At 43.4% G+C, this 19,502-nt stretch overlaps 1 protein-coding gene across 1 annotated transcript in view; it reads right to left on the bottom strand.

Annotated features, from left to right (window-relative positions):
• Positions 1–19,502, bottom strand: part of LOC142660508 (serine/threonine-protein kinase Nek11-like) — a 158,654-nt gene that overhangs the window by 40,577 nt on the left and 98,575 nt on the right. The window contains exons 7-9 of the mRNA XM_075837130.1: positions 16,339–16,417; positions 11,469–11,554; positions 5,724–5,846 (exon numbers count right to left, since the gene is read on the bottom strand). Of these exons, the coding sequence (XP_075693245.1) occupies positions 5,724–5,846; positions 11,469–11,554; positions 16,339–16,417 (288 nt within the window). The remainder of the gene's footprint in view (positions 1–5,723; positions 5,847–11,468; positions 11,555–16,338; positions 16,418–19,502) is intronic.

The raw sequence follows: 19,502 nt of genomic DNA, 5'->3' as shown, positions 1-19,502 counted from the left end.
AAACCCTCTACTACTGCTTTTGGAAAGGCCATCACTATTAGATCGGTGGGGTTACAACTCTCAGCACCCGCGCCAATCTGCTGTTTGAAGGGGCCTCTTCATTGTTTACATGGTTTCATTCTCGTTCGTACTTTGCACACGCGGTTTCATTTGTAGCAGCTGTGCCAGATATTGCAGCACTATCCCATTCACTTCAAACAGTTGATCGTCAGGGGTGGCAAGAGTCTGAACTCCACCGATCTAATATTGATGGCCTATCCTATGGATAGGCCATCAATTTAAAAAAAAAAACCCGGATAACTCCTTTAAGGAGTTTCTTACCGTTAACACATGAAAGGGTTTTCTCATAAAGAAAACATCATGCATTTAAAGGGCCACCATGTAATGCTACATGGCCAAACATGGCTTCCCACTAAAGATGGCTTCCAATTAAAAATAATTGGTCTTCCTGAGGCATCCCCTTTAAGGCAAAGGTTGTGCCAAAAACATTCGACCAATGAAGAGAATGGAGCATGTACAGATTGGAGAGGAGTAGAAAGGATCGGAGAGTTGACCGTGCATGCGCATACACTCTCCATTTAAGATAATGAGAGATACAGAAACTGCTAGAAAGGCGTCGGACCACGCAATGAAACATTTATTATATGTTCTATAAAAATACAATAAATGTTACTGCTGGGGAAAACCTTTCATGTTAATTATATACCTGAATGTCAAGGAAAAACCTTAAATACTCAATACAGGTTTTCTGATGAATGTGAATGTTGCCAGTTCATCAATCCAAGCAAGTTATAATATAATTAAAATGTATCTATCCCAGATTCTCGTTGCTGCAGTTTTATCTGTATCAAACAAATAAATCAAATGTTTCTCTTATTCAAGTAATAACTTAAAGGGATTGTCCAGTTTAGGAAACCTCTTTTCATACTCCCTCATTAGGGAATTCAGAGTTATTAGATGGGTTCCTCTGTTCAGGATCCTCATCTCTTGACGAGAGTGGTTACATAGAGCGTCTCTCGCTCCAGAGGACCTGTCCTGTATTAGACAGATAACCATCTATATAAATGGGAACTACGTAATGTTTAATTTCCCCTGTGGTGGCGCTGCAGGCAAATCAAACACTTACTGCCAGATTTCCCCACAGATTACAGCTGATCATTGAGGATCCCAGCAGGGGGACACTTTGGGATCAACTTATTGTCATAGGACCCATCTAACAAGTAGGTAATGTCTAAAGCGGAGAACCCCTTTAAGTCAATAGGTCAATGTCCAGTCCTACAGAAAACCTCAGATAAAACACCATCATATCACAAACTCAGCTCTTCTGCACGCACAAATCTAGCTCCACTACATCTCTTCTACCCATCAGTCCAAGTTTGTGTTTAGATCACAAGAACAATTTCTCATTACAAGCCTAGCAAATGCTGAGCCATTGAGATTTGAATTGAATTATAATGCCCAATTCTGGAAAGATTGGAGGGTACTTTACCCCTGCCAGTCATCATCCTTGGTTTTACCATATCACGAGAAGTACAGAACAGTATGTTATTACGAATCCCCAAATAAAAATAGGACACGGTCACCCTGAACCGTGCCCAATTGAGGTGGAAGTGGGTGATATTGGATATATACAGAATATAAAGTGTTTCATGGAACAGCGAGTTTTAAGTAGCTCAGGGACAGCTTGTGATTATTATACGCAGACGGTTTTGTTACGATACCGGAGATTAAGTTTAATACTAGATATTTCAGATCAAGGGTGCTCCCAAGAAGAAAAAAAACTGATTCCTTGTAGGCTATAAAGTACCTTTTCAAGGCCAGTGAGGTATAAGAGATTTCTTGAGCAATTTAACCATTTCATTGAGGTCCACCATAAAGCAATCATTTTCAGCAGCGTAATAGAAATACTCCAATATACCTATGTACCTGAGGTCCTAATACAATTGTCTTCTGCTAGAAGCAGGATCCATCAATGTTGGTCTTCATAGAAACCGCATCAACAAAATTATCCAAAGGAACGGATAGCAAAAATGTAAATGAATTTCTGCAACGTGTGTACATTATAACATGGATTTGTTGCCCAAAACAAGATGCAAAATTTAGGTAACAAACTTCGTCAGGCAAGGCTCGATCAAGATCAGTGGAGGGTCTTTTTGGATTGACTAAAATAGTGAGTGGCTATAATATTTCCCCAAAAATATGTAATACACATATGGTGACTAAATGCTACCATTCAGTGCCAAATAAAAGCATAACAAACACAGCGGCCACATAATATGGACATATAAAGCCTACAAAATAATACAATACACAAATAACAGGGCCATAAAATGCCCAACTAAAAGTGCCCAAATTATATTTCTGCCAGCACCTTCTATATGTCATAGTATGAAAGTTTAGAGTAGTGTTAAAATTGGTTCCCGTTGACAGAGACATCAGTACAGTTACCATTTGGACTGACAGTAAATATTTTGCACTATATCGCACACATAAACAGTACCGCAACACCAGACCCCACAATAAATTTAATTAATCAGACCCCAGACCCCTAAATAAGTTCAGACTCCAGATCAGACCCAAAATTAATTTCAGACACAAGACCCTTTAAATAGGTAGACCCCAGACAGGGCCTCCTAAATTAATCGGACCTCAGATCAGACCCATAAATAAACTGAGACCCCAGACCAGACTCCTTAATAAACGAAAAAAATAATTAAATAGAAAATACAAACCCCAGACCAGACAGCTTACGTACCCTTCTCACTCCCGACTCTTCTTCACGCCGGGCACTGCTGCACTGGGTCCTGACGCCGCCCAGCGACAGGACGTTGTGTACCATGCCATACACTATGTCGTGAAGCTGGATGGGGTCAGGACCCAGTACAGCAGCGCCCGCATCTCATGAAGTATCGGGAGCAAGGAGGGTAAGCATTATTGGACAATTGTTGTTTTTTTTTTTGCACCCCCTCCACATGCTGCACCAAGGGCAAGTGCCATGGTACCCACATCCAGCTACGTTCCTGGGTATTTTACCACATCTCTGCACTTTTCAGCACTAGTGACATATAGCACCATCTAGTTTTTAGGTGTGAGGGTTTGCAGACTCCATGGTGCCCAGTTGTAACCCTTTACTTTATAAGACACTGGCATAATACAATGTAATAAATTAGAAATATTACTTTCAATCAGTTTGCATATTTAACCAGCTTCATAAACAAGCTGGAATCAATTGTCTGCACATCATCTCCGCCCAAAAAGTCTCATGATATTCCCAGCAAACACTTTAGAAAGCAGGAAAATCAATCTGCAGTAAAGCCCTGGCCGCGTATCAGAGAGGATAAAGAAGAGTTAAGAAGACGGAATTGTTTCTCTGTTTCTAATGTCGAGAAATGAGGGCAGGGGTTGTAATATCAGTAGAACGTGCAAGTTGGGGGGCACATGAAAAAGAAACAAATCTAGGCGATTAGACAGAGCTGAGCGAAGAAAATAATTATCCGGAGATAGAGAGAAGCAAACCGGACTTATAATGAGGTTTCGCTGATCGACAAGAGAGAGGGAGTAAGAGCGAGCTGCGGGAAAAAAAAGATAATTGCTTGATAGATTCTATTACTTTTTTAGAAACAGAGATGGTAAATGATGGCTAAGTGTATTTAATTAGAGTGGGGGTGTCTGCTGGCTGCCAGCGATTCTCAGAAGTAGGCAGAGTGCAGGTGTGAGGGAGTACAGGCTCATAGAGCGAGTGGGTGACTGTGCCAGGGGACGGCAGGGTGGGGAGCAGGTAATTCTAGCTCAGATAATAGTGTGATGTCTGCTCTTCCGATCCCCTGTAACGTCACATGTAATAGTGGGCAAAAGGTGGCGCAGCCTGGCGAACAATCCGTACCATCCCCCCTCCTCCCAAACCATTATACGCAGTTATTTCCCACCTATATGTTATAAAAGTGCAATAATAATTTGTATAATTTAATACCTCTATGGATGTCTACAGTTGTTATATTTTTGTTCATTTATCTTAAACGCCGCCAATCTATGCTCTGCCCCTTCATAATTCTGTTTTCTGGAGGGGCCTATATATGCACCCTCTATAGGTACAAGCTTGGACAACTGGTCTGATATTGCAGAACGTATGGACTAGAAATGATCTGCTAGTCTACAATGATCGGGCCAATTGGCCCATGTAGTGAAAAGAAAAAGATTGCATTTGAAATGGGCACCTGCGTGTAATCATAGCAATCAGGGACATAAGTAGAATTTCTAGAGCCCCATAGCAGAACAAGATGGGTCCACACCACCTAGTGACAGGAAATTGAAACCGCAGTATAAGTAGCAATAATTAAAGGATAGATAATATTGCCATATAGCAGAGAACCTACATAATAGCGCTAGATAGCAGAAAACCCCCAATTGCTAGTCCCCCATAAAACGGAACAATGTTCTTGTAACCTCTGAGCCCCATAGCAGCTGCTTCGGCTATAGTAAAACCCATGACAGTGAATACCATATAATGCTGCTTGACGGTCAAGTTGCAAAATATAGTGGTGTGTTGCCAGCTTAAGAAATAGCATCACATGGGCAGGTGTTGCCACCTAGAAGACACCATGACAAACATGATTATGGCATCACCATCTCATACAATCCCGAATAGCTAATATACGCTCTAGCCAGAACAGGGCAAGGGAGTGGAGAAGCCTCACCGTCATGTATGAAGAAGACAAGGATGGGAGCAAGTGTAATACTAACTAACTATGGCCGCTATCATTATTATGGGGGCCTCGGGGCAAGCAAAACAGGGACCTGCAAACAATTATAGCAGTGTCTATATTGCGTTACATGTGCCTATTCCTGGTCCCCAGTAGATCGTAGTAGATTTTTTTGGGGGTATTTATTTGGGATACTGTCTGGAGCCTCTGCTGGTCACAGACCCAGTTCAGTCCGTGTGTCCCTCATTTTTCTTGCTCACCCTCTTCTGATGTATGGACACACATGTGACCATCCTGATTAACCCTATATCCCTTTATAAGCAGACTACAAAACTAATCAGGGAAAAAAAAAAAAAGGAGAAGAGAGAAAAATGAACCGTCGTCCTTCGTGGTCATAAAATTTGATTATTATCCCAGAGGGAGGTATCAGGAGACTGTGGAAATACTGATAATCTGACTCATACACTTAGATTTTCCTTGAAGCTCCCAGGTTTCATGAGCGCTGATAACGGGCGCTGTGTATGACAATAAAGTGAGACAATAATATAACCTTGTTAGTGGATTACCGACACAGACACCACAGAGATGGGATCAATGAGATCGAAGGAGCTGCAGGCCATGGGGTCGTATGGAAACTCTATATAAGATCTCAAATTATAACACGGAAGGATATATGGAAGCGGACTGTGAGCGGTCAGGGCATGCTGGGAGTTGTAGTTATGAGGCAGCTGAAAAGAACAGGTTAGAGACCCCTGCCTTAGCTGATCACGAGGGGCCTCACTGCTCTATACAGTGGCTCTGACTATCTGCCCAATAGATGGGGGCCCTGATAGGGCAATAGGACATAAGGAGAAGGCTCATTTAACCCCTTTATTATGATTTCCAGATTATACTCTGCAGTTTGTGAAGTTTTTAGAAGTCTTTTTTTTTTTAATCTACTCCTGCACGAGCCCTAAAATAGTGGTATGTTTTTATACTCCTGAGCCCAGATCCGCCAGAAGAGTATATCCCGTGTATACTGACTTTAACTTCTTCCTATGGGTCTCGGAGTCTTCTTCTTCCTGCCGAATTCTTCTCCGTTGACGAGGATCCATCTCCTGCACCTCTCTCATGGCCTGTAGACTATCTAGATGTAGGTTCTCTTGCCTGTGAGACATAATGACAATGATTATAGTTTTTCCTGAAAACGGAGATTTGTATATGTATTGAATATGGTTTTTTTCAATCGCAGAAGAAAAACTTGAAGCTACTGATACAAAATCGATACCAGGGCCCCCGTCTACCATGTGCCCTTTATAATACTTGGGCCTTATGTAGCAGAAGTAAAAAATTCAATGCCTAAAGCTCAATAATAGAATAAGGGTATGTTCACACGAGGGCGTCCGTTACGGCTGAAATTACGGGGATGTTTCAGCCTGAAAACATCCCCGTAATTTCAGCCGTACCGGCATGTGCAGGCGCTTGAACGCCGCGTCAATTACGGACGTAATTGGCGCTGCTATTCATTGGAGTCAATGAATAACGGCTCCAATTACGGCCAAAGAAGTGACAGGTCACTTCTTTGACGCGGGCGTCTATTTACGCGCCGTCATTTGACAGCGGCGCGTAAATTACGCCTCGTGTGAACAGACAAACGTCTGCCCATTGCTTTCAATGGGCAGATGTTTGTCAGCGCTATTGAGGCGCTATTTTCGGTCGTAATTCGGGGCAAAAACGCCCGATTTACGTCCGTAAATAGGCCGTGTGAACATACCCTAAGGAGTCCCTAAAGTGAGCGATACAATGAGCAGAGCAGTCACCGCTGCAACTGTCTAAATGTGAATCACTGGCCGCGTCTGCTGATCGCCTCCGATACGACTGAGTAATAGAAATATATTGGAATTAAAAACACAGAAAATTCTCCCTCGACATGTTTTGCCGTTGATACGGCGAGCTCAGGGTTATATGAATCTAATGAACCCTGTGAAACTGCACATATGAAAAGGAAAATTGCCCCCAATGTGATCTTAACATTAGAGTCGGCAGAACCCGCCAATTTCAGTGGGAATGGCCAACCATCTCATGTGTATGGAGGCCTCCTGACTCTCTCTTCCTGGCAGAGGTCATAGGAAAGAAGAAGCTACATGTTGTATTTCTACATGCCCGATCCTTTGTTCCTGCCGGAGATAAATTTGTTGCCATTGGTGTCTGGCAGCAGCTTATTCCTCTCTCCCTGGAGAAATAGCTGCCGCACATAAGCTTTGCAGGATTTAAAGAGCTGTTCAATGAATCCACACATTATCCTACATGACAGTGCAGCAATGCTTACAGAAAATCTTACCAGTAGTGCCTAGAAATGTTCTCTTAGACATTGCCTACAGCTTTGGAGCAAGCATAGGTGGGCAAAAACTTGCCATTCATGGTGACAGATTGTAATTTAAGCAACGTTAACATTCTAAAATATTACGTCAGCAAATCAATGACACACAAAGACGTATTTATCATCTCACCCTCAACTAGTTTGTAACTAAGTAGAAATGTTGAAAGGGTCTGAAAGAATAAGATTGGAAATATGGGTTCACTCCACGATGCCACACACTGTTTAAAAGTGGTATTGCAGCAAAAAAATTAGATCATTACTGTACTTTGTACTTTCAAGGTGATCCTGTGGACACTAGATACTTAAAGTAGTTGTCCAGGCACGGAAACCTGGAACCGCACCGATCAGCTGCTCCGGCTGCCACTGGGCAACGGATGTCAATGCCGGAAGCAGATGGCTTCGGTCACGGAATAGCGGACGAGCTGCAGTACTTCAGCATTGCTCCTATTCAAGCGAATAGGAGCATAGTTGCTGTTCTGCAGCATGCCTGCTTTGCAGTAGTTGGAGAATCGGCTTCTGGCTCCGAATACTGCATACCCTCCATAACACCCGGCGCCCAGTCAGCCGGAGAAGCTGATCGTTGCGGAGCTCAGGTGTCGGACCCCCACCGATCATATACTGATGACCTATCCTGTGGATAAGTCATCAGTTGTCCCTGCCTGGACAACCCCTTTAAGTTAAAGTTACTGGGTCTAGTGGTTAATAAAGAAGTATTAATGCTAAAGAGGTGGGAGTTTACATACATAGCATGCGGTTATCCATGATGCTTCTTTATGATCATCTTGTTCCTTGCATTGTAATGTTCCTTTTCGATAATAATCCTGCGGTCTGCACTTTAGAGGAATAATATGTCCGTCTTGGGGACAGTAGCTCTGTGATATTTTCTGGGAACTTGCATTTCTCATATCGAAAACCGCTGACAGCCAGAGAGTATATCTCGGATAGGATGACCGGGCACATAAGCTTGTTATGGATCCTCGAGGACTGGATTTAAGAACTTAGATCATGTGTGTAATGCAATGCTGGACTGTCATTGTGATTGAGAAAGATAAGGTCACGTAGCCCTTGTGAATGCCTTGACTTGTCCCCCTTTGTTAAGCCTGCCCTTTGTATTAATACGTCTTGCTGCGTTCCTTCACCATTGGGAAGAGAAGTGCCAGACTCTGAATTGGGCAGAAGTGGGAAGTTGATAGCAAATGGATGAGGCCAATCTCCTCCTGTGCTGCTAATTGATTCCTGCGCGCTCCCCCCAAGGGCCCAGAGACCATTCAGCAGAGACTCCGCTCAGCTTCCTGACTCCACAGCAAACCACAGCATCAATTAAAGATCAGCAGCAAGCTACTTAGCTTAACCCTTCTGCTGCCAGCCAAGAGATAAACCCTTCTCTTACTCAGCTGCAGTCAAGAAACAAGACACAGACACAATCGGATTACTTCTAGATTAATCTGCTGTTCATGAATTTTGACATTCACTGGGGGTAATAAATAATATATTAGAAAACCAGTTTAGTCTTTTTCAATCAATCCACACACTATTTTAGAAATTAAGGTTAGAAATCTAAGCATGTATCTGATTGGTCGCAACAGGTCTGCCCTCTAATGTGTACTTTCTAAACAGATTGTGGTAATAGATGGCATGTCATAAATGGTTAACAGACAAGTCTTGAAGAGGTCATTATCTCTTCTTTGATGTGTGGGTCTTAATTAAGGGTGTACATACCATAGAGTTAGACCATATGGCTGTAATGAGGTCCTTGCAGAGAGGGGACCCAACATTGGTTGGTCCCAGCCAGGGGCATGACTATAGAGTGCAGGGCTTCAAGCCATCATAGACCCACCAATCATGGACTTCCTCCCAGCATGGACCCCTCCAGATCACGGATCAGACCCCTAAAGTTGGCCATACATTTTAGACCGCTGTTTTCCCGAACACTCATTTGGTGGACAACTATTCCTCCTGACTCCCCCATACACGTGCTCGGCTTCGTTGAGTGTGCATGTATTCTCAGGGAGAAATCCGCTACCACTCTCCTCTGGCAGTGGCTTATCTAATAAACAAAAGGATCGGGAATGATGAAATTTAACATGCCCGACCCTTCTCTCCCCCGACATCTACTCACCACCCCTGGCTTTTCTTCAGGGTTCACCTACATTTGGCTTTTCTTTAGGGCCCATCCCAGTTTCCCACAGGCTGCCACTTCAGACCCCGGTGCCGCAGTGCATAGAGGGTCCTAACACTGAACGTTCTGCACTGCATTGCATACGTCTTGATGTTGCCCAGCATCAGGACATACTATGCACCACGACACCGTGCCAGGGCTTGATGTGGCAGCCTGTGGGTATCTGGAGCACTCACCTGCGGGACTGTTTACCCGCCAGGCCAGTCACACCCCCTGCAACCACGATCGTTATGCCACTGGTCCCAACCACTTTGCTACTGGGTGACGAGAACCTGTAGAGGAACTGCATTACCAGTAAGCAAGAGTAGAAAAAGAGTGGGAAAATAAATGCCATATATCCTCATTAACAAGACCCAGCACCGTAACAGGGGCCCATTTTCATCTTGCTTTGGGGCCCACCCCTTCTATGCAACACTTCACATTATATGACTGAAGAAATAAGGTTTGGACTAACTTATGTGGGTATCGACGTCTACCTTAAATGACCGTATCTCCATCTGTACTTGATTTCAGGAAATGGAGCAAACCGGAAAGAAGTATAGAAAGTAAAAATAATCTAAGCGCTTCTTGTGGTCTTGATAATATAGCTACTCTAAAAAAAAAAGAACATGTTAATATGCTATAACTTTCCCTGCCCCGCTGCATCCTCTGCTGTTTGTGAGTTAGACCCTTAAGTGATTTAGTTGTTTCATATTGCTTGCGATGCCCAAAGGGGCATTGCATCCCACTGCGGCCCATGACCTCCGAGCTAACTCCCACCATTTCACAACAACATGGTGGTCACAGGCCATAGCAGCAGATTGCAACAGCCAGCAAAATATCCAGCAGGAAATTCTGAAGATTTAGAAGCTTCACCTGCGACCATCATGGCTGGAGGTTACTGGTGATGTTGCGGTGTGGTTCCATCCAAAATGCTGATTAGTTTTCCCACAAAAGTGTTTACAGGAGGACAAGAGAACATCTCAATAAGGAGTTCTCCATACTGAGCTTCTATGATAACCATCCCATATCTTCAGTTATCGGAAAAACCACTTAGAGCAGTGTATATAGACAGGGATCATTTGCTGATCGCAGACCTTTCATTGCCCACATGGGAAGTTATTGATCCATTTACTTGGTGTGAGTTCCCAATGATAACACTTTGCACAGGAATACATTTCCAATATGTTTAATACGTCAACCAATGAATTGGAGTTTCATTGGTTAGAAAGAATTTTATTTATTACTATAGATCCACAGATTATTGTCATGATCACTTGTTATCAGTTCTAATAGCCTAATTATCTGTAAAGTGTGCGTATGAACCCTAAATGACAATTAGTAGTGTGTCCGAGTTGGACTGGGGTTCCATGGGTCCCCCCTCCATCCATATCCCATCCGCTCATTGTAATCTTTGTTATTATCATTGTACAAACAGGACATATCATGAATAAGGTCTAATAATAATAATAATAATAATAGGTTATTTGTGACCCTGGTGGTAAATCATTGGATTTAAAGTCTGGTCCAGATGGGATTGTTTTCTGATGGATCTTTGGGGCCCACCATTGGGGCAGAGCCTGGGCCCACTAGAAGATCATCTGGTAATCTGGCGGGCCAGTCCAACTGCGCTAGTTGTACTCTAGTTCCCTCCCATGTCTATGATGTCAAGAAAAGCACTCGAGCTGTTGTGAAACTACAACTCCCATAATGCCCTGACAACCAAATGCTTTATTAATCCAGCCAAAAGCCATCAAGGCATGCTGGGAATTGTAGTTTCACAACAGCTGGAGTGGCGAAAGCGGATGGCCCCTGCATTAGTTGGCCGACCGGTCCCGCCTAAATCAGATTCAGCCAACATACATCTAATGTTTATAGCCACCACTAGATAGGGACTTGCTTGAAGACCAGAGGTTTACAGAAGGAGTGTCAAAAAACAGCTAAAAATTAGTGTGTATACACACATCCTAACCTAGAATGGTCATCAAATCTTAATATAATAACACAGATATAATGGAACAATAGTACCATAAATATAAATCCTCCAATTGTGGGAAATAAACAGACAAATAGATTTCAGTTCATAACAACGAGCTGAAAATGATCTGCAAATAACCTTGTTAAGAGTTGGGTTAAGCAGATGCGGTTGTGGTTGACCTACATGTCAGGTAGAGCCGAGGCCGGCATCTAATTAGCTAATTTCTCAAACATAACATTTGATGCTATCGATTAATACAACTGCAGTACGTACATGGCAGCCGTGATCCTAGCGACATCTTCATCCACTGAGTCTTTTTTGTCTTGACGGATCACCTCCTGCAGCCATTGTGCGAGAACCTACAATTAAACGAGAGCTTAGAGGAACCTGCGGACGTCCACAAAGAAACCACGGCCTACCGATGCATGTAAAATCTACACAACAGACATAAAAACATATGAACCATATAAACCATTCTAACCTAATGACACAGTCTAATCTTCCGTTTATCGCCTGCCATCTCACCAGTATGTCCACCTGCTGCATAGGGAGAGGACGTGAAAGTGAAGCTCCATCTTTGGAGACACTTTAAAAAGGTACATTAGGGAATTGAACATATTTTATTTTTTTCAATATCAGAATAATATAACGAAGTACAGTAAAAAATTGTGTAGTACCGTGTTAGCCAGAGACAATATGAAATGTTAAATATGAAATATTAAATATTAAATACATTCTACATGTTACCTAAAATACATAAAGAAGGCAATCCAGGGAGACCAATCATTTCAGGTGTTGGGACTTTAACTGAGAATATTTCTGGCTGGGTGGAAAATCTTCTAAAGCCCTTGGTGAGGTGCACACCCAGTTATGTCCAGGACACCACAGATGTCCTCTGCAAACTCTCAGCTCTAGGTCCACTACCAGAGGGAACAATATTGGCAACTATGGATGTGGAATCTTTATATTCTAACATCCCCCATGAGGATGGCATAGCCGCATGCCAACACTTTCTTCAAAAGAACAATCTAGCGACAGAGCCAGCCCTACAACTCATCAGGTTCGTACTCCATCACAATTATTTTTTATTTGACAAAGACATATATCTGCAATGTATGGGAAGCGCTATGGGTAGCAAAATGTCACCACAATATGCTAACCTGTTCATGGCCAAACTAGAGGAAGAGTTTTTATCAACCTGCGTAACTAAACCTCTAGCATATTTCCGGTACATTGATGACCTGCTGATAATCTGGACAGGCTCTGAACATGAACTGCTTTCTTTCCATAAAAACTTCAACAAGTTCCATCCTACCATCAAACTCACTCTCAACTACTCTACATCTCAAATACATTTTCTGGACATGAGCATATACATGAGAGACAATACCATACAAACAACAATCTACCATAAACCTACAGGCCGTCCAGCATATCTGAGATGGAACAGCTTCCATCCGAGACACATAAAGAAATCCATCATCTACAGCCAGGCTCTGCGATACATACGGATCTGTTCAGACTGTGAAGACACAAAACAACACCTGCTATCACTGAGGAATACATTCTTACAACAGGGATACCATCCAAGGATTATAGATGATCAGATCTACAGAGCAACAAGAATTCCAAGGAGCAATCTTCTGGAGTACAAAAAGAAGGAAGACAACAGCAGGGTTCCCCTAGTGGTCATATACAACCCCCAAATGAACATCTTGAGGAAAATTGCTGCTGATCTCCAACCTATATTTAACAAAGACAATAAACTGAAGGAAATATTCCCAGATTTACCACTCCTTGCATACAAACAGCCACCAAACCTAAGGAATCTCCTGGTCAGAAGTGCCCTCTCACCACCATCAGAGACTGGCACTTTTCCTTGCAACAGTAGAAAATGCAAGACCTGTACCAACATCTGGTCATCAAACACCATCCAGATACCAAACACGCAGCAGGACTATAAAATCACTGGCACGTTCTCCTGTACATCCTCCAATGTAGTGTACATGATCCTGTGTACAAGGTGCATCAATAAAGGAATCTACATTGGAGAAACAATACAAAAACTACAAACCAGGATGAATCTTCACAGACATACAATAAAACAGGAGGTGGATACACCCGTGGGAAAACACTTCTCTGGACCAGACCACAGTTTGGCAGATTTAAAGGTACTCATTCTGAAGGGTCATTTTAAAAACAACAGAGAAAGAAAAATGTGGGAATTCAAGATGATGATAAAATTCCAGTCATTGACACAAGGCCTCAATCTAACACCAGGATTTATGAGCCACTACATGGACACACGTCACGTCCCCCATCAGACTGACTCCAGATGCCTTAACTCCTAAGTCATCACCCCTATAACCTCAGTTTTATTGCCCCGGCTTATCTTAATGATGTATCACCTCATGTACTAATTGTCTTTGTGTAACATCTAAATGTTGTGCTTTTTTCTAAGTCATTCATTTGTAAACTGCCTGAAGAAGGGGCCTCTGTGCTCTGAAAGCCGCATATAGAACTTTTATGGTTAGCCAATAAAGGTATCATACCTATTATACTTTTGTCTTTTTTGACACAAAAGTATTTAACATTTCAGAATAATATAACAAAGCCCAAAAATCTAATGGAAGTATATTAAAAATTTATTTATTTTTATATGTTTTGTATTATTAACCCCTGTCCATTTGCCTTATTGGGGCATATGGACATCATAGAGAGCGTTCTTTGTGTTGGCACCGTGTAATACTACATGCTCTGCAGTCTGCAGTGGTAGCAATTCAGATTTGGGGCTACAGCTAGGGCCGCCAGCAGGGCAGTACAGGTGGTACTATAGTCCACGGCTCAAGCCTAAAAAAAAGGACCCACTCAGCTGTCCTATACCACTGCATGGGACTCGTGTAGTAAAACATACTAAATTGGTCTCCAATTAGGACCCGTTTTGTCTTCTTTCAAACCAAATAAATGGCAATAGTTTGTAAATCATATTATTCTATCTCCCTTTCCTCCAATAGTGGCTCGCAGGTTTAAAAAATAAAAATCAATAGGATTTTTATAATGATCAGGGGATCCTCCTCCACAAAACATCCTCCCTCTGTTACCCACCAAATGTACATAATGGGTTACCAGATGGAGGATGTGAGAAATTGCCCAGGGGGATCTGACCACTGACTGTATGAGACCCACGTAGAGCAGCTGGACCCACGTAGATCAGCAGATGGCAAGGGTCAATCGACAGGTATGATGCTCAGTCATGGTGGAGGGTGTAGCGACCGATGACACTATAGGGTGGTATATAACATGACCTAGAAATTGGTATAATAAAATTCTATAAATATAGTGTATATAAAAGACTCTGTAAAGAGATGGAGTAATAATATTAAAATTACACTTTGCATGCCTTAACTGTGCAGAATATTAGAATTTCCTCTATTTCCACTTTGCTACACCAACAATGCCAACCTAACTCAGAAGATGCTGAAATCGGAAGCTTTAAACAGAATAATGGACAGGAACTTGCTATAAGTTTGCAGCCTGTACCCCCTGCCGCATCTGTTCTCTGAAAACTTTCCTGGATTCCTTTGTCTTTCTCCGTTTCATTCTCTACCCATCACATCGAGACTTGACGGAAGAAAGAAGAATGCCAGCAGCAATTAAATCCTGAAAGAAGAACCCAACACACTCTCTCAAGGAAACGGAAGATTTTCCTAAGTGCAAAGGACGTGTAGTTCACACACAGAACAGGAATGAGTCTTTAACCCTATCTATAATTGCTGGTGGATCATGGATAAACTATATGAACCATTCGTTGAATTTCTACTGGATGTTCAAAAACACACGTGTACATACCTGATCAGGACGTCTAGCAGCCGTGATGTACACTATATGGAAAAAAGTATCGAGACACCTACACATTACACATACAGGAGCTTTTATGACATCCGGCTCTGTAAAGCAGTTTCCGCTCTTCTGGGACGACTTTCTACAAGATTTTGGAGTGTCTGTGGGAATTTTTGCCCATTCATCCAAAAGAGCATTTGTGAGGTCAGACATTGATGTTGGGGGAGGGGGCCTCGCTCGTAATCTCCGTTCTAGTTCATCCCAAAGGTGTTGGATGGGGTTGAGGTCAGGACTCTGTACGGCCAGTCAAGATCTTCCCACTAAACTCCCCCAATCAACCACGTCTTTATGGACCTTGTGCACTGGGGCGCAGTCATGCTGAAACAGAAAAGGGACAAACCCCAAACTATTGCCATGAAAGTTGGAAGCTACAATTGTCCACAATGTCTTGGTATGCCGAAGAATTAAGATTTCCCTTCACTGGAACGAAGGGGCCGAGGCCGACCCCTGAAAAGCAACCCCATAGCATTACCCTTCCTCCATCACACTTTACAGTTGGCACAATGCAGTAAGGCAGGCAGGAAACGTTCTCCTGGCATTCACCAAACCCAGACTTATCCATCAGACTCCAGGTAGAGAAGCGTCACTCCACAGAACATGTTTCCACTGCTCCAGGGTCCAGTGGCAGCGTCTTTACACCATTCCATCTGACGCTTGACATTGCGCTTGGTGATGTAAGGCTGGCATGCAACTGCTTGGCCATGGAATCCCATGCCATGAAGCTCCTGGGGTACAGTTTTTGTGTGCATGTTAATGCCAGAGGTTTGGACTCTGCACTTTTATACACTATGCACCTCAGCACTCGGCGACCCCGCTCTGTAACTTTACGTGGTCTGTCACTTCGTGGCTGAGTTGTTGTGATTCTTAAACACTTCCACTTTACAATAATAACTCTGACAGTTGACGGTGGAATATCTAGGAGGGAAGAAATTTCCGGAACGGACATGTTACAACACTGGCGTCCTATTACAGGACCACGCTGGAATTCAGTGATCTCTTTACAACGACCCATTCTTTCACTAATGTTTGTAAAGGCGACTGCATGGCGAGTGCTGGATTTTATATATCTGTGGGAATGGGACTGAATGAAATACCGGAATTCAATGATTAAGAGGTGTGTCCCAATACGTCTCTCCATATAGTTTACCTTTATCACAGTAATCATCTTGGAATGTAAACCAAATATGTATATAATAGTCTGATGGAAAAAACAAAAACAAAAAAAAAAAAGACCCATACATACCTGTCCTCTATGAGTAACATAAGGAAACTGTAAGACGTCTTTGGCACTTGGACGAAGCTCTGGATCCTTCCTCAGCATTCTGCAAGTAGAACAGAGAAAGTTTTATAAAACCTCATGAAATTCATGCTCTACATTTCTGGCATTCAGTAAAGGTCAACACAACCTTTCAGATAAGAACTTGACGTGAATACTTGACACTATGTCAACTGACACGAGGGCAGATGAGTGAAATTGTGAGCCTTAGAGGAACACGGGGTCTTCACTGTCCTTGTGTCTTTGTGGGATTATTAACTTCCTGACTACTTATTTGTGGATACAGGGACAGTTGTGTTATCGAAACGCCACCGTCCACAGTCAATGTGGACATCACTGACCTGCTTGGGATGTAGTTGTGTCAACTCAGGATAGAAGTCACTTCCATCCTGGTTTTCACAGTTCTGACACTTAAAGGCAACATCAACAGCCAGCAAAATTATTTCTGTGATACGGTCTCATTCCTGGTCCTTAAAAAGTGAGAGGTATTTATCAATGAATTGGCTTGAGTCACAGTATATGTCAACTTCTCAGTGAGGATGAAGCTTATCTTTGTCCAAGTCTGGAATCACAGTTAGGCTAAAGGATGAATACCCCAATCACTTCAGTATGGAAGAAGCCCCCATCTTGATACCACTAAATGGTACCCAAAACAGTTGTAAAGTTTCCAGCCTTACGGACTAGAGGCATAGCTAGGGGGAGGCCACTGAGGCATGTCCTCCATGTGCCAGGGAGGGGGCCAACTAGAAACTTTATCCTCAGAGGAAGGCCCTCGTCAGGGTCTAAGGTGGTGGTTCAGCTAACTGTATCTGAGACTACGTCTTACTCGGTTTAGCATTAATACCATAGGCTGTGTTAAAAGTATTTTTACCAATTTATTGTATTTTTTTTTTACATTTCTCTGTGCAGTAGCTTCATTATGGAGCCTATTTAACCAGTGTGGCATCTGTGGCTCTGCCCATTCACCAACCTCTTTATGGTCTTATATGCATTTTATTTGTTTTCATTGTCATAACGGACTTATTTATAGGTGTACTTAAAGTGTAACTAAACTAATAAAAAAAACTTTTGACAAGTCATAGTGACACGTCAGAAGTTTTAATCAGTGGGGGTCCAAGCACAGAGACCCCACCGATTGATAAAACAAAGAGGCAGAAGCGCTTGGGTGAGCGTTGTGTGGCACTTTAGTTTCTGATCGACTTTCATCGGAAAGCTGAGCGAGCGGTGTATGGGCTCAGTAGAAAGTCTATGAGTCCATACACTGCTCACTCCGCTTTCTGAGGAAAGCCGGTCAGAAACTAAGTGGCACAGGGCTCATCTGAGCGCTTCTACCGCTTCATTTTAGCGATTGGTGGGAGTGTCAGTGCTTGGACCTTCACCGATCAAAACTTCTGACATGTCAAAAGTTTTTTAAAAGTTTAGTTACAATTTAATAAATATATGTTTTTGACTATATAATACAGTGCCATTTATTTGTGCTTTGTAGGTTCTTTTTCTTGTTCTATGCACAACAGGTGGACTTGGATTGGGGACTCTGGTTTTTGTACTGTAGTTTAACCAAACAAGAAACTTTGCCTTGTCCAGGATATTTAGATACAGGAATGGGACAGCAAACTGAACCTTTGCGGAAGCAGATCGGTGATAACAGTGGCGGAACTACCGCTGTAGCAGCCATAGCGGCTGCTATGGGGCACGCAGCATGAGGGGGTCCGTGCCACCAGCCGGCACGGTCCCCTATGCCCGGAGGCTCCGCTAACAGCCGCTATGGCTGCTACAGTGGTAGCGATGCCACATTCAATAGTGTCTGCGTCCTTCGGACGCAGATGCTATTGAACACTGTGGCAGAGCAGGGAGGTATCTCCCTGCTCTGCCATAGGCTACTGTAAAAATGGCGTAGCTCTAGGGGTCATAATTGCGACTGGGCCCCTGCTCAGAGTCACTCACAGTACAGAGGGGAAGGAACCTCCACCCGTCGCGGGAACGGGGATAGGTAAGTAATTATGTTATTATTTTTCTATTAGGCACTATGGGGCATTATACTGGGTAGGGTAGGGGGGCTGATCTGGTGGCAGCTATAGGAGCATTTTACTATATGAGGGGCATTATACTGTATGGGGCATTATACTGTGGGGGCATTATACTGTGTTGGGTGCAGCTATGGGGAGCATTATACTGTATGGGAAAGCTATGGGGAGCATTATACTGCGTGGGGCATTATACTGTGGTGGGTGCTATGGGGCAATATACTGCGGGGGAAGCTATGGGAGGCATTATGCTGTGTGGGGGCAGCTATGGGAGGCATTATGCTGTGTGGGGGCATTACACTGTGTGGGGCAGCTATGGAGAGCATCATACTATGTGGGGGCAGCTATGGGGGGCATAATACGGAGTTTGGCATTATACTGTGGTGGCTATTATGGGGGGCAATATACTGCGGGGGCAGCTATGGGAGGCATTATACTGTGTGGGGGCAGCTATGGGAGGCATTATACCATGTGAGGGCAGTTATGGAGAGCATTATACTGTGGGGCAGCTATGGGGAGCATTAAACTGTGGTGGTCAGTTATGGGTGGCATTATACTGTGGGGGAATTATACTGTATGGGGCAGCTATGGGGGTATTATGCTGTATGGGAGAATGTGTTTGGCCATTGTACTGCATGGGGGCATCTGTGTGGGCATTATACTGTATGGGGCATCTTTGTGGGCAGTATACTGTATGGGGCATCTGTGTGGGCAGTATACTGTATGGTGGTAGCTATGGGGCATTATACTATGTGGGGGGGGGGGGACTATGGGAGCATGATACTGTGTAGGCTGAACCGGGTGTGTATGGGCGGGGATTGGGTGGGATTAGAGGGTTGGCTTAAAAGGAAAAAAAATTCCCTCTGCGCGCCGCATCGATTGTCCCTCTTTGTGATACTTGAAAGTATAGCACTGTCTACAGGGGGGGACTGTATAGCACTGTCTACAGGGGGGGCTGTATAGCACTGTCAACAGGGGGGGCTGTATAGCACTCTATAGGGGGAGTCTGTATAGTACTGTCTACGCGGGGGCTGTATATCACTGTCTACAAGAGGGGGCTGTATGGCACTATTTACAGGGGGGCACTATCTACAAGGGCGGGCTGTG

Source organism: Rhinoderma darwinii, chromosome 9 (assembly GCF_050947455.1).
Source record: "Rhinoderma darwinii isolate aRhiDar2 chromosome 9, aRhiDar2.hap1, whole genome shotgun sequence".
NCBI classification, from domain to species: Eukaryota; Metazoa; Chordata; class Amphibia; order Anura; family Rhinodermatidae; genus Rhinoderma; species Rhinoderma darwinii.
This window is presented reverse-complemented; position numbering and strand designations above follow the sequence as displayed.